Here is a 14,744-nt window from a genome sequence, read left to right as displayed (position 1 = left end):
GCTTCACCCTCTCTCTGTATGTTAAAATTATTGCAATTAAAATGCACATCACAAAATACTTGTTAATTAGTCTTATCCCACACCTATATCTCCTTATGTTGCAGCCTTAAAGCTTTCTGTAAGGAGAAAAGTTTCCAGTCACAGCAGCAGGGTGTTATCAGAGTGGTTCACCCAAAGGGATTAACTCAGTTGCCGATGGGAAACTCAAAGGGAACAGGAATGCTTACACACAGAATCATGAGGTTGGAAAAGACCTTTGAGATGATCAAGTCCAACCATACCCATCCTTTACTAAACATATCCCTTTTAAAACATGTCCAGGGTTGGTGACTCAACCACCTCCCTGGGCAGCCTGTTCCAGTGCCTGATAACCCTTTCAGTGAAGAACTTTATCCTAATGTCTATTCTGAACCTGCCCTGGCACAGCTTTGTGCTATTTCCCCTTGGCCCTTGGGTGAAGCGACCATCACCCACCTCTCTACAGCCTCCTTTCAGCTAGTTGTAGGCAGCAGTAAGGTCTCCCCTCAGCCTCCTCTTCTCCAGGCTAAACAATCCCAGTTCACTCAGCTGCTCCAGCCCCTTCACCAGCCTGGTTGCCCTTCTCTGGACATCCTCCAGGGCCTCAATGTCTTCCTTGTAGTGAGGGGTCCAAAACTGGACTCAGGCGCGTCCTCACCGAGCCCAGGGGCACTTCCATGGACCTGCTGGCCAGTTCAAATTCAAGTCATCTGAGTACTGAATCTGCCATCATGGGCTGAGATGAAAGATGCCTCTCCTAGTAACTAGCATCCTTACTATGTCTGTGGCTACAAAGGGTATGAATTGTCTTCACCAAGAATTAATGTCTCCTGTCCAGCTCTAAAATGGAACTATCTTCTTGTGCAATCAGTCCACTAAAACAGATGTTAATCACCGCTCTGCTTTTGTCTGCAGGACTTCCCAGTAAATACTTTTCACAGAATCTGAAGGTCACGCAGTTTTAAGAAATCTCTTACTTAAAACCTCCTCTGGAATAGTTCCTGTTTCTCCAGAGACTGGCTGTTCTAGAGCACGTATTCCTTTCAAATAAGTACCTTTTTTTTTTTCCTGTAAAGCAACAAGCAATTCTGAGTCACAGCCTGTGCTGCAGAGCTATGTGATTCGCAGCAGGGCTCGGGGCTAGCAGTCTAACTTTAACGCTGAGGTTTAGCCAGGCACGGATAATTTTGTGACATAATTACTCTATTGCTAAAGAATCTGATACCTGGGCAACACACTGCCCTTTCTATCTTTGGTGCAAGGAGAACATTCAGAGAAGCTGTCACAGCTTCAAAGTGAAGAGCTTTGAAGATAGATGATAAAGATTTGGATTGCTGAAGTTGTGACAATGCTTCCAAATTTTTTTGCCTCGGACAATTTTTGAAATCTGAGCTGTGCTACAAGCTTGTATCTTTAATTAGTGTAAGCTTTATATTTTTGTTCTGGTGGCTATTGATCTCAGCTTGTACATTTCACTCCTTGGATCACTGGCCACCTACATTCAGGGTAATTTTGCTTTGGAGATTTTTTAGCTTTTTCATTGCATAGGTGACAGACAGGAGCAAGGTAAAAAATTCTTCCTTGCCTGGGTACTTTTTTCTAATGTAAGTTGAAATTTAAAAAATATAGTCTATTTTTTTACATTCTATTCTTTTATTTAGGGTTTCCTTAGCTGCACGTGATACTTTGGAAAGCTAGAAAATTCTGTTGAGCCTCACCCTCTCCCTTCCTCCCACCCTGGCAACTCCCAAAACTGCTCTTTTGATGTATCCATTCAAAACAGCCATTCATCTTTTGAAATGCCATCTTACAAGGCTGGAGAAAATTTTTGGGGGGGGTTCTCTGTTTTGTTTTAAAGGGAAATAAAACCTTATTTAGGAAAAAAACCATACTTTATTTTTCCAAAACATGTTTAGACAGATTGCAACAAGAACAAAGTACAGTACAAAAATGACTCACACAGCCTGTAATAGTTAATAAAACACTAATCAAACACCTAACTTTTTGTCCAAGTCCTTTTGGGTCCAATCTACAGTTTTCATATTACAGAGGTAATGCCCACTTTACAGTGGCATCAGATAAAGTTTTTAAGACCATTATAACACAGTCACTAGTACTTGTTCATTTATATATATATAAATATATATGTATATATATAAATATATATATACACACACACCAGCTTTTGACATGGTATTATTTTACTCCAGACACACTGATTATAGCCTGAAGTGTAATTCTTTTTTTCATTGTGTATTTCAGCATTAACCTCAGCAGGTTTGCACGGAATTTAGTACAAGCCTTTCTTGGATAAACACTTATATCCCAGGAGAAACATTCTGTATCCGTCAATGCAAGCGGTACCCATGCACCATTATCCCCTTTTTCAAATCGAGCAGCTGCACAAAGGGTGATGGCATAAACCGTATGTATTTTTCTCCCTCAAAGCCTACACAGGGTTTTTTGCCACCTTTCACAATTAATTATGAACTGCAGCGTGTGGCCTGCCAAACAAACCTAAAAATAATATATGCAGTAAGTCAAAAGCTGTCATGGATGTTTTCTCCTCCCATGCCTATTGTTGCAGCCGAGGCAAAAATGTCGGTTTAGGCTGTGATCTCTTCTACAGCATCCTAATGTCATAGAAAATTAGAAGACAGATATTTATTTCTTCCTGTGAAACTGTAATTTAGCCATTGTAAGCAGGAGTGCAGCACTTGACAAATTTCTATACACATGCAATATATAAAGGAAGAATTATTGCCACACCTTTGCTTGTATTTTCCACGCCAATATTGTCTCTGCAATTACCTCAGTAATCTAATGTTTCTGTTGTGATCATTTGTTTTGCACTGCAAAGCTTGTTTTGGTCAATCTTGTTTTCTTTTTCCATCTAAACCTTTCAGAAAAAGCTAAGGGTGAAGTGAGTCTGTAGACACACAAAATTAGAGCACCCACTGCATTAAGGCTTGAGGGCACAGGGACGTAAGAGGCACTTGTCTCCCATACAGTGGAATACAGTGCAAAGAGCCCCAAGCCAGCTGCGACTCCAGCCAGCCATTCCATGCAGCCCAGAATACTGGCATTGCCTTTATAAACAGCACAGCTCTAGACAGGCTAAAGTCAGCTCTATTGTTTACGTGCAGCAAGCTTGGGTACCTCTGCACTGGAACCGTCACTGGTTTCCCTGTGCCGGAGTAAGTGTGGGGAAAGGCAGGTTTGATCAGATCTCTCTCTGCAGCACTCCCTGTCACCAGTGTTTCTTATCTTATAGTTTTGCTGAGGTTGGAAAACCCAATGCCAACACATGTCATTAAGACCTTCTCCCCGCCCATGTGCTCTTCCTCAGGGGTCTTTGTTTCAATTTTAAACATGATCTGGAAGAAGCTTCTCAGGTGTCGCAGAAACTCAATTCTGAAGAGAGAAAACAACAGAGTTTAAGAAACAAACCAGAAAGCTCATTAGCAGTATGTATTAATGCTGATTCCAGCAACAAACAGAGTGAACAGAATATGAAAACACTGCTTAGCAAAAAGAAACAAGCATACAGGCTTCAAGCATTGTTCTGACTTCTGTTGTAGAAGCGGCTAGTGACCCCTACAGAAACCATCGCGCTCTGTAGGAGCGGAGAGGGAAGGCAGCATACCTGGTAACACAGCAAAACAAAAGCTTGAGGGAAAAAGAAAGGAGATGTAGCCAGGCAAGGTCTCATGCTGCTGACTCCATTCGGGCCATATGAACATCATACCAACCTGTGGTACTCCTCTCCCCTCCCAATGTTTACAGCAGGAATTAAAGACAGACTGGGAGAGACAAGAGGTCGGCACTGGGTGTGCACACTAAGAAGGTACAGCAGAACTTGAAGCATGTGTTCGACTTATGTTACTAACTCGTCCACTTCTTAGTTGAATGTTTCATTAGAATCACATTCAGACTCAGAATTCTTCCCGTTTTCTTTCCTCATTTTCAGAAAAAAAGCAGCAATTTTCCTTTCATCATTGCAGAATAAAGAGGTACAAAGAGACTAAGCAGGCACAATGCTCCTAAGTGCACACTGTCTGGAGGGTGAGTGACAGGTAGAACTACTGAAAAGTATAAAAAAGAAGAACAAAAATAAAAACAGCCAAGAAAACATTCCTACTGGCTTGTCCAAAAACAGGGAACAAACAATTACACCAAAAGGTTGCAAACATAAAATTGGTAACTGCTCCTGGTAGAAGCCTGTTCTCTTCTAGTTACAGCCACAAGCAAGTCTGCAGTCTTGAACAAAGGTTTAATCTCCTGCAGCAATTGGTATGTGCCCTTCTTAGGTTAAGTTTAACCTTTAATGAAAGGGAATGTGCATAGCCAGTCCACACATTTGTTTGGCTGGCAATCTGGAAAAAGCCTCTGCTCTGCATGCTGAGAACATAATCACACATGCACCAAATGAGGAAAAGGTGCCCATGGAAACGGGACATGGTAGACCAGGACAGGACTGTCCCCACTGCAACATCGTGAGGCCTCTGAAAGCCTCCTGGCAGCTCCCACATGCAGAAACTGTGAATAAGCAGAACAGAAATTGCAGGAGCAAAACTGCCTTACCCACTTTGGTTGGGAACGCTGCTGCTCCTGCGCTTGGTAACGTGCATGGGGAAAGGAGGGAAACAGCAGGACCCAAGCGAAGGCTGCTGTTACCCACTCTAGTCCGTGCTTGGCAAGATCTGAGCATTGCCTCTGGGGCAGTCAGCCAGAGTGTGGGCACATGGGTCTCCATGCTATGTACACAGTTCTACCACACCTTCCTGGGCTGGTAACTGGCCTCAGCACAGACAACAGCTCTCTCATCTCTCAAATACATTAACGGTTGAAAGAAAGAACTGAAAAGTGCCTTTTCGTCCACGCCTCCCCAGCTGCAAGGTTTCTGGTTGTTGCTATAATAGGCAAATGGGCATACACTGGCACAAATGCTTCAGTAAAGCTGACAGGCAACAAGCTCTGTACCAGCCTCCTCCTTAGCTGGGTCCTTTCCCAGACCTCTGGCAGTGTGACAGGAAACCAGCCAACCCCAAAACAGTAGGAGCAGCGTGCTGGACTGCAAGGAGGGCACAAAATAAACTGTACAAATGCCGGAGGCAGCATGGAGCCAAAGGCTCGGGGGAAAATCCTAAAAGCTGATCAGCAAATTTGCAGCATGTTGGTGGGATCCGTTCAGCCCACACTTCTCTTTGCATATACGTGGACTATCACACTTCTCTACCTCCTTTTTGAGTAAAAACAAAGTGACAAAAAGCAAGAGGGCTTTGCCACAACTCTTGGGCCCATGGGAGAGGCTCACGGGAGTGGGAGCAAAGGGGAGGCTCCCTGGGGATGTTGGGGGAGGTTTTGGGAGCAGCAAGAGGCTAGATCTGTCTTGCAGCAGTAGAAGCACAAGTGGTAAGAGCGCTGGAAATGGGAGAAAGGGGCAGGGGGCAGCGGGGGGAAAGGCAGGAATATGAGACAAAACCGCAGCAGTAACCAGGTCTGTATTAGCTTCAGGCTGATACAGGTTGTGTGAGGGAATGTGTTCACCTCAAATAGCATTGGAGGCTGCACCAAACATACACACACAGCCTGTAAGACTAAAGGAGGGGGTGAGGAGTAGAGAGAAGTTTTATTTTCCTCAACGTTTAAATCATGTGTTCAGGCAAGGACAAGGCAGAGGTGAACACCCTTCTTCAGGCCCAGGTACAGCTACATGAGCCACACTGGCTGTTTTCCTAAAAATAATAAAGGCCAAAAAAAAAAAGAAAAAAGAGAGGGTAAAAAGGAAAAACAGGAGGGGGGAGAGAAAAGGGGGAGAAAGGGGAAAAGGAAAAGCAGGGTAAAAAGAAGGAAGATAAAGGGGATAAAATCAAAAGCAGGAAGTGTGTTTAGTGCTCTCTTTCGCGGTAGCCTGCAGCCGGCGAAGGCTCTCCGGCAGGCACACACCCGCTCCTCACGGCTCAGCTCGCTTTCAGGGCAAAGCCGCCACCAAGTCGTGGATCGCTGCGGGAGAAGGCCCGCGCGCTCGCCACGCCGCCATGGTCCGACTACCCCGCAAACAACAGCGGGCGGCACGGGCTGGCAGCGCCGGCGGCCCCGGTGCTGCTCCCCAGCGCCCCGCCGGGGCCCTTCCCCGGCCGCTGCCCGGCTCGAGCGGCGGGGAGCCAGGGGCGACCCGAAGCTGCTGGGCGCGGCCTTGCAGACAGTGCGCGGACCGCCAGGGGGCGACACGCTACCGGCATCGCGCTGAGGGAAGGGGGGAGCCGGGCCGAGGGGGGGCTGCGGGAGGGGGGAGCCGGGCCGAGGGGGGGCTGCGGGAGGGAACAGACACCGCCGGGGCCGGGGAATAACCGATAGAAGCGGCCAGGCCGGGCAGGTGCGCGGCTCCCGAGGCAGCCCCGCCTTAGGCGGCGGCTGGCCTGGCCCCGACCCTGTCACCTGTGCCTGAAGCCCCAAGACCCTTTGCAAAACCAAGGGAAACCAGGGGCACTCCAGCTCTCCCGCTGCACTGGCTCAGGCCGCTTCACCTGCACGCACCCACCCCGTCCTGCAAGGCTCATCCCTACGAGGTGGCAACACGGCTGGCACCCTGCGTTTGACTTTAAGCTCAGCTTGACAGAGAGGTGGGCACACACTTCTGTGAAACCTGGAGCATTAGCAGGAGCAACAGATGTCTCCTGTGGAAATATGGAAATACACAGGTTTGGGAGACACTTCCCCATTCTGAGGGCTCTATTCCAAAGCACCATGTCCCCACATGATGCTCTCATCTGCCAGCCGAGCTGTCTCAGTCGTGCTACACTGTGCTAGACCAGGAAGCCAATTGACTGTAAAAGGACTTAGAAATAACTTCGGATTCTGTAGGGTCAAAGTGTTAAATGCAGGGATGTCACAGGCCCATAAGAGACAAGAAAGGACAATACGACAGTACTGCAATTTACTTCAAGAGCCTGTGCATCCGGTGAGCTGCGTGGGAGCCAAATTTCCCAGCCCTTTAGAAGCTGCCTTAGTGAGGGCACAGGGGTGCTGCAGAGAGAGCTGTGTGGTCTCTGAATAGATCCTCACAGAACTGATGAGTCACAGAGTCTCACATAATCACAGATTTTACCATCTTGTCACACATGCTGCTTCAGGATATATTCTCTTGACCTTCACCCCTGCCACACACTCCTAGTTTGGATGAAGTGACAACCCACTCATGTGAGATCAGTCTGCTTACAAAATAAACTAGTTGCCTGTGTGATATTCATAGTGTAGAAGACGACAAAACGCTGGGCAATGACAAGTGATTGGTTTGTTTGGCATGCTTAACTTGTGCACTTCGAACACTGATGCTAGTCTTTGTAAGCCTTTCACATGGATTCTTAGTTTACAGGGGATTAACTTCACCCATGTGCACTGGGAGGCTTGCCTGTTCTCCCCTCGAAATGTGATGAATGCCGTTTCCAAGACATCATGGGTTGAGAATAACAGTTAGGAAATTTCTAGCTCTCACGTGATGGCACCACCATTCTTCAGTTATCACAGTACTGTACCTTTCACGTATACAGCACCGGTACTATGATAACCGAAAAAGGACAGTTCACAGTCTTACTAGTTGACCCTATTGTCCAATAAACAACCCTTCCCTCCATTTGACTGAAGGAAAACTGCTCGGTCTCTAGCAGTAACTGTGACCTAGTCAGTCCCACATCAGACTGACAGAGGAAATGAAATTTTTTGTACTGGATGCCCTTCCCCAAACTTCCACGTTGCTAAGAAATCCAGTCTTTTCCTATCCTCTGAACTACTACCAGCTGCAGACAAAGCTTCAAAAAACTGTGACTGAAGGACTATACAGAAGTCTGCTGCCCCATAAAGGGTTGCACATAGCTCCAAGATTTGCACTTGAGCTGCTTCCTACGGACACCCACAGCTTTAGCGTCTGGCTGGCCATTTGAAACGTGCCGCGTAATGCCACCGCTACACAGACATCGCTAGGAAAACACATCAATGTAGGCCAGGCAACAAAAGGCAAACGAATGTACAAATACCATCCAAGACCAAGATCCAACAATAAACCCTGTCTCTGCAACTCTGATAACCAGGAGTAGCAGAGCAGTAAGGGAATCACCTTCTAATGTGTAGAAATGGACACCGGGCAACTTACTCCTCCTGTCTGATTTGAAGACGGGAACAACTTGTTTTATTCATAGCCACAGGCAAGGTCTTCCATACATAACAGGTAGCTGTGCAAAGAAACTAGCAAATTAAACAAGACTGGGTAATTAAACTGAACAAAACAACTTACGTGTATGGAGACAGAGGTCCTAAGAGGACTTTGGAAACATCCCGTTGTCCAAGGGTCATGAGGAGTAAAGCAAGGCTCTGATTTGTTGAATCTACACAGCCTCCCTGCACAACAAAATGTTTTAATAATTAATCTCTGTACAAAACAGAAATTGGGATAGGAGGAGAGCAATGAAGGAGAAAGGCACACTTAAAAGGCTGAATTACTGGTCCAAATTTTCAAGGGCCAAAAAGATAAAAATCTCAATTTTGTAACAATGACAAATTAATTTCACATTACAGGGTGAAAAAGGAACAGAACTAAACCAAAACTCAGTAACAAGGTCACATTGAACAACCCTCCCATCCTTCCCAACCCGTTCTCTGTTAACATCACAGAATGTAAGCACTGAGGAATTTCTTGCAGTAAATGAAAATTAAACATTAATTATAGTTCATGTACATTTGAAGATCATAAAAAGTTACATTTGGACAAATAGTTGAGTGTTAGCAGATGCGAAACTGCAGGTTAAAAGCTGTTTCACACACATCCATCTAAGCTCTTGCTGCTAACTTATGTGGTTCTTCTACATGTGTAAAATATTTTCCCCCCTCACACTTAAAATCGGAAGATTTTGTTGTTGTTGTTCCTGTGTGAAAGAGCCATGCATAAAATTGTGTAAAACTACACATACTCTTTGTCGTGGTTTCACCCCGGCTGAGGGACAAGATCCACGCAGCTGCCTGCTCCTTAAAGGAAAAGAGCAGGGAAAAGGGAAGGGCGGGGGGGAAGGTAAGGTAAGGGAAAAGGAAGGGGCAAATAACCCCAAAACCAAGAAATTAAGAGGCCCGTGGGTTGGGATAAGGATAGTTTACTAAGATAACAGAAAGATACAATATAACAATGCTAACAGGACTTTAAAGCAAAAATATATGAAGCTGTTGATACCCAATGCAGTTTCTCACCAAACCACACAACTCAGGCTGTGCCACCCAGAGCCGTCCCAGAACCCGACCGTCACCCAAGAACCGCGCGTCCCGGAGCCCCCAGGCCTTCCTCCCATCAGCCCCCGATATCCTGGGCAGGACGTAACTGGCGTGGAATACTCTCTTTGGGCAGTTGGGTCACCTGTCCTGGCTTCGCCCCTCCTTTCTCATGAAGATCTGAGAAAGTCCTTGACTGTCTGACAGCAACTAGAAACATCAGGGTGTTATCAGCACTACTCCCATTCTAACTCCCAAACACAGCATTCATCCGCTGCTACAAATGAAATTAACTCCATCCTGACCAAAACCAGGACACTCTTGCACATATTTAACTGTCATAAGTCATACGTGCATGGTAAGTGGTTTGGTACGTGGAAGGTGTTAACTATGATGCATACGTAAATTGGACTTGGAAGACTTTGTTTACAAAGCTGGAACAGAAATTAGTGGGGATACTTTTAGTCAAGACTGCTGGGGAGAGAATTTACCAACTATTACACATTGAAAATGACGTAACATCATTTTGGATCGTCTGTATATTCATCCTGATCTACAGCCAACAGTCTTCCTGCTGAATCAGGCCTAACGGTGAAGTTTTCTGAATAGGGTCTCTGCAGAGAGCATAACTAAAAAATCATCCTTTAAAAACTGAATTCTTTAATGAGGTAAACTGACCTAACCTAGCAACACCCTCCTACAGGGGCCCTTGCCCCTTTAATTGCACAGACCTGCCATACCGACGTGAAGCCCATCCACTCAACCTATTGCCCTCCATGGGACTGATAAAAAATTGTGCTTTATCTTGAGTGCACAGGGTACCTGTAGAATCTGCCAGTGTGATCTACAGCCACAGCTCTCACCAGCTCTACTGTCAATTTGAAATACATACAAGAAGCAGATGAGTAGGGAGTATTCCTGACATGGGACTTTGTGTATTTGTAGTTCACTTAGTAATTCAAAATGCTTTTTATCCGTCAGATGAAAACTTTGCATTTTTTGAGCTTGTCTACATTCTTCTCAAGCTAAAAACATTATAAACCTTTGATTTTTACACCCAAATTTATACAAAAGCTTCAAGCAGTATCGAGACAACCACATCCTCTTGTGTTGTGCCAAATGAAGGACATGCTGCTCCTAAGGAGGCCAACTTTTTTTCTCTCAATCCACCTGCCATTTAGTCAAGAGTCTAACATCAAGAATAACCCTTCCAAGAGAAATGTGATGGGCAAAGTACTGACATTTATTCCAAAATAACTGGCACTCGTTGCCAACCTAGGGTGCAGCTTCTAGCCCACAGTAATTGAGTTTACAGCAGTTTCTCTATCATTGTCTCAATTGACCACAGAGCCAGATCCATCTGGATGCGACAATTAGAGACACAGATCACTTAAAATCCCATTCATTTTGAGATGTTGTTATACAAATACCACATCTGGCACGCATATACAAATAATACATCTCCAGGAACTGGACAATAGTGCTTTAAAGAGGATTATTATTCTAAGCTGGACCCCGGCTTTGGTCTGGTCTTTTTTATATTATGGCATACACAAAATTTCCTCACCTGTACCTGTGTGGTGCAATCTTGTATGCCTCAATATTTTGTTCTGTGAAATGCAGAAGAGTTTTGTTTGTTTGTTTTCCCCCAGAAGAAAGGAACAGAGTGTTGTCACACTGAATTAAGGCTGTCTTGAATATCAAGCATTCAGTGAAATCCTTCTCTCACTTTAGTTGTAGCTAAATGAAATGGTGTTACTCACCCAAGCCCCCCTTATCAACTCTTCTTCATTAAAGAACTCAGGCTCAAATAGGTATTGTATCAGTGCCTATTTTTCATAATCACAAGGAAGAAACACATTCAACCCTTTTCCAGTTCTTCCCAGCCTTTCAGTTCTGCCAGTCACCTGCCGTAGCTAACACCTTCAAAGAGAAGAGGAAAATCCTTACTGGCTTTCTACAATTTAGCTTAGGTAAGAACTGCCCACAGATTTGTAAATGCAATGCTAGTCAAGTCACTCCATGCCCCCTTTTCACTGTAATTAGCACCATGTCACTTGTTACTAGTCAATTATCTCCAACATCTTTCCCTCAACAAGTGTACAGCTTCACTGATTCCAAGAATCATACAATCCCTTTAATTTCTTTTAGACGGCTTAGTAAAAGGGACCACTTAGAACTTCACACAGCAAGACTGAAACCCTTTTATTTCCTAGGTGGTAAAGCCCACAAAATAGTGAGCATTTAGCAAGCACCTTGAGAGATGTCCCTGGGCCCCTTTAAACAGCCATGGACTCCAGCAGATTTGCGAGTGACCCTGACAGCTAAAACCCTTCTACAGAGAATGATCTCCAGTGCTCCCAGGATGCCCTTTTCTGGTCAACCCTCACTGGCTCCTTCAGCATGGGACCTACAGGTAAAGACACAGATGAAGAAATGACCTCATGAAGAGAGAATCTAAACACAAGGGGAGAAGTTCTCTCTCGAGCACTGCATTCAGTGAGCAGGTGGTGCAAAGAGAGTGGGACTTTAAGAGTGCCCGTTTAGAGCAACCTGTTCTTGTTCCATGCAGCGCTGTCCCAAATTTTTAGTGTTTCAACAGATGTCTTATCTACTCAAAGAAACTTTATTGGAAAAAAAAAAAGTATCTTCAAACTGAACAAGCACTGCATGCTTTATAACATGTTTTTACATCCTCTCTGGGGATAACACTAGATCAAACTGACCTAATCTCAAAAGGGAGTTAATAAAAAAGATCAGTGCTAAAGCCCACCATCCCAAATTCCTGTCCAGCACCGTGTAAGCATGCATGTCACACACAAATTCAAGCATTCATTCTGAAGACTACAGAAAACCCACCATATTGCCCATGAGAGGGCACTGAATTTATCAACAGTGAACAAGGATTGAGCACAACAGTGAATAAGTGGAACAAGAGTCAAAAATGCTCACAGCTTGTCCACCACAAGCTGCTGCAATGGAAGACCACAAGCAGTCTGTACACTGCTCAGCACTCGTCAGTCACTCTAGGACTGAAGTGGCTCAACCATAAAAGAGCCTTCCAGGAGCACGAGCAGTATCGTAGCAAGCCACAGCTATCAACCTCACTTACTCAGAATCCTGTCTTCAAAGATACTGAAACCTCATGGCCTATCATTTTATCATTCAAACACTTGCCTGACCCTGTTTCTGCCTGAAACACCTTTTATTCTGTTGTCCCAAGAGCCTCACTGTCCTGGTGATTGGTAGAATTTGACTCTCATCACATCCAAGTGGGTGCAGTACACTAAAGCAAAAAGCTTCCTGGTTCAGGCCTTTCCAGCCCTCTTCATTTCACAAGTTCTCCGACATCTGCCTCTGAGAGAAGGCATAGTATCTGGACAAATTCCCTTGCCAGTTTCATACTGCAAGTGCCAGATGGTTTTCAAAGGAAAGTATGCCTATGGCTGCTGGTAAAAATATGTACAAATTGAATTCTTATACCTCGAATCATCTGACTACCTGAAGATGTTTTTTCAAGAGGTTTACACAAAGTAACGAATATACTAAATTTTTACACAGGGGTTTGCTGGTGAGTAGGGGTTTTTTTGGGGGGTGTGGTGGGGGGTGAGGTGTGCTTTGGGGCTGGAGAGGGGAGCTGAAAGATGCTACAATTCACCCCTCAAATAAAAATAGCTACCTGTCACTATACAACTGTAGAAACAGACAGATGTTTCGGTCACTAGTTGTGACTACATTCTCCATGCCTGCTGGATTTTCAAATACAAGGGGTCTGGACTGTACCCAGAAAGAGTATTCTTTTGTGGTGTTTCTCTAACAACCCTGTGCTAGAAAGGAAAAATTCTCTGTCAACATGGTGCTTATACCAAATAAGCAAAGAAAAATATTAGTGGAAGACTGGAACAAGTAGGCAAAAGACAGGTGAAGGGTTCGCAGCAGGGAAAGGAAAAGGTAACATGGGCACAGAGGAACAACATACCATAGGCATGGATGTGATTTATGAAGGGATGCTTTTATAGCTGACCATTACCTAATTCAGAATCTCATTAATGACATTTTTAAGACTTTGCAAAGTCCTATCAGGTTACTCCAGTTACGAGCAATTAAGAGAGAATTTGTAGCTGACTGCCGCCTAAAGGCCAAATATCTTCGGTCAGTACTAGCAGCTACTTATTTTAAACAGCTGCTTATTTTGTAGAGATACACAACGATAGTGGGTAAGTTCTTTAGTAAATCAGAAAACCATTGTGATGCTAATTGCAAGTAATTTGTAAGGCTGAAAGCTGTTTATCCACTACAAGTCTCACCACAAATTAAAACCATTTTAAAACAAAGAAAACCCCCAAACATAGAGCAGAAGGCTGTGATGGGCTTAAGATTCCTGTGCAAACACTGTCCTAGCTCCTTTCCAATAAAACATTCTGTCAACTTCTCACACAAACAACAGATCTTAGCACATTCAATCGCAATCTTCACCATGAAGCAGCCAGCAGCAAGTCTAGCTGTCTTTCTTCCTTCTATGTTCCCCAACTCATAACGCCCACCACTCTTACCACTACTGTAAGAGAACTGACTCTATTACCCATCCAACCTGCTATTAACGAAAGTAACAGCCCTCATGAAGCCACCTGAACTCTGCCACACAAAGCAAGCAGCAAAAGAAAAATTTGCCACTACTGCTGTGATTCACAGCAGCATCTCCTGGACACGTGAAATAACATGTACGGCTCGGTAAGTCATCACACAGCTAATGGAACCCTTCAAAACTATTCCTTACCTGCACGAGGTCGACACTGGCAGCATCACATCATTTCCCTGTTTGGATCTCAGCCTGTCTGAGGGTGCCTGCAAACCACCTCTTCCTTTACCAATATGCCATCACCCTCTACAACTATACCCGCAAAACATAGTGGCCACTTACCCTGAAGACCTCCTCAAGCAACAGCTTAGCGCAATTCTGTCCAAGTTCCTCAGGAAGCACAGCAGCTCCCTGGCCCTGAGGGTTTGAGGCCAGCTCAGCACTGAGAACAGTGCCATTGATGGTTTCTGCAGTCAGGCACATGCCAAAACCTGGTGATCTGAAGGAAAGGGAAAAGCGCATTTTATTTAAGGACAAAAGAATCAAGTAATGAGCCAAGAACCACTCCCAGCATATCTCCGCCCCAAGTCACAACAGCTCCTCTCATAGGACAATCCTGGGATCTGGACTTGCTGACAAATAGCCTGCTACATACATTCAATTCACTGGAAAAAAAAACAAACCACCATTTAATTGTATTTAAAAGCTAAACCCACTTGCCTCAAACCCACTGTACTGGCAATTCCTGGCACAAGTGATTCTAAAAGAACAAAAGAAAAGGAAGAAAAAGAAAGAAAAAAAGAAAAAAGCACAAACCACCATGTAAAACTCAGAAATTCCTATTGTATTAAAAAAACCCAAACAGTTCTTTTGCATTTATTTTTTCCATATT

General features: G+C 44.6%; 1 protein-coding gene across 1 annotated transcript in view; it reads right to left on the bottom strand.

The window, feature by feature from the left end:
* Positions 1-3,067: 3,067 nt before the first annotated feature.
* Positions 3,068-14,744, bottom strand: part of RCL1 (RNA terminal phosphate cyclase like 1) — a gene marked incomplete at its 5' end in the record, with an annotated part of 29,852 nt that continues 18,175 nt past the window's right edge. The window contains 3 exons of the mRNA XM_084278390.1: positions 3,068-3,432; positions 8,312-8,415; positions 14,195-14,351. Of these exons, the coding sequence (XP_084134516.1) occupies positions 3,282-3,432; positions 8,312-8,415; positions 14,195-14,351 (412 nt within the window). The 3' untranslated portion in view covers positions 3,068-3,281. The remainder of the gene's footprint in view (positions 3,433-8,311; positions 8,416-14,194; positions 14,352-14,744) is intronic.

Source organism: Gallinula chloropus (assembly GCF_964237585.1).
Source record: "Gallinula chloropus genome assembly, chromosome: Z".
Lineage (NCBI taxonomy): Eukaryota > Metazoa > Chordata > Aves > Gruiformes > Rallidae > Gallinula > Gallinula chloropus.
This window is presented reverse-complemented; position numbering and strand designations above follow the sequence as displayed.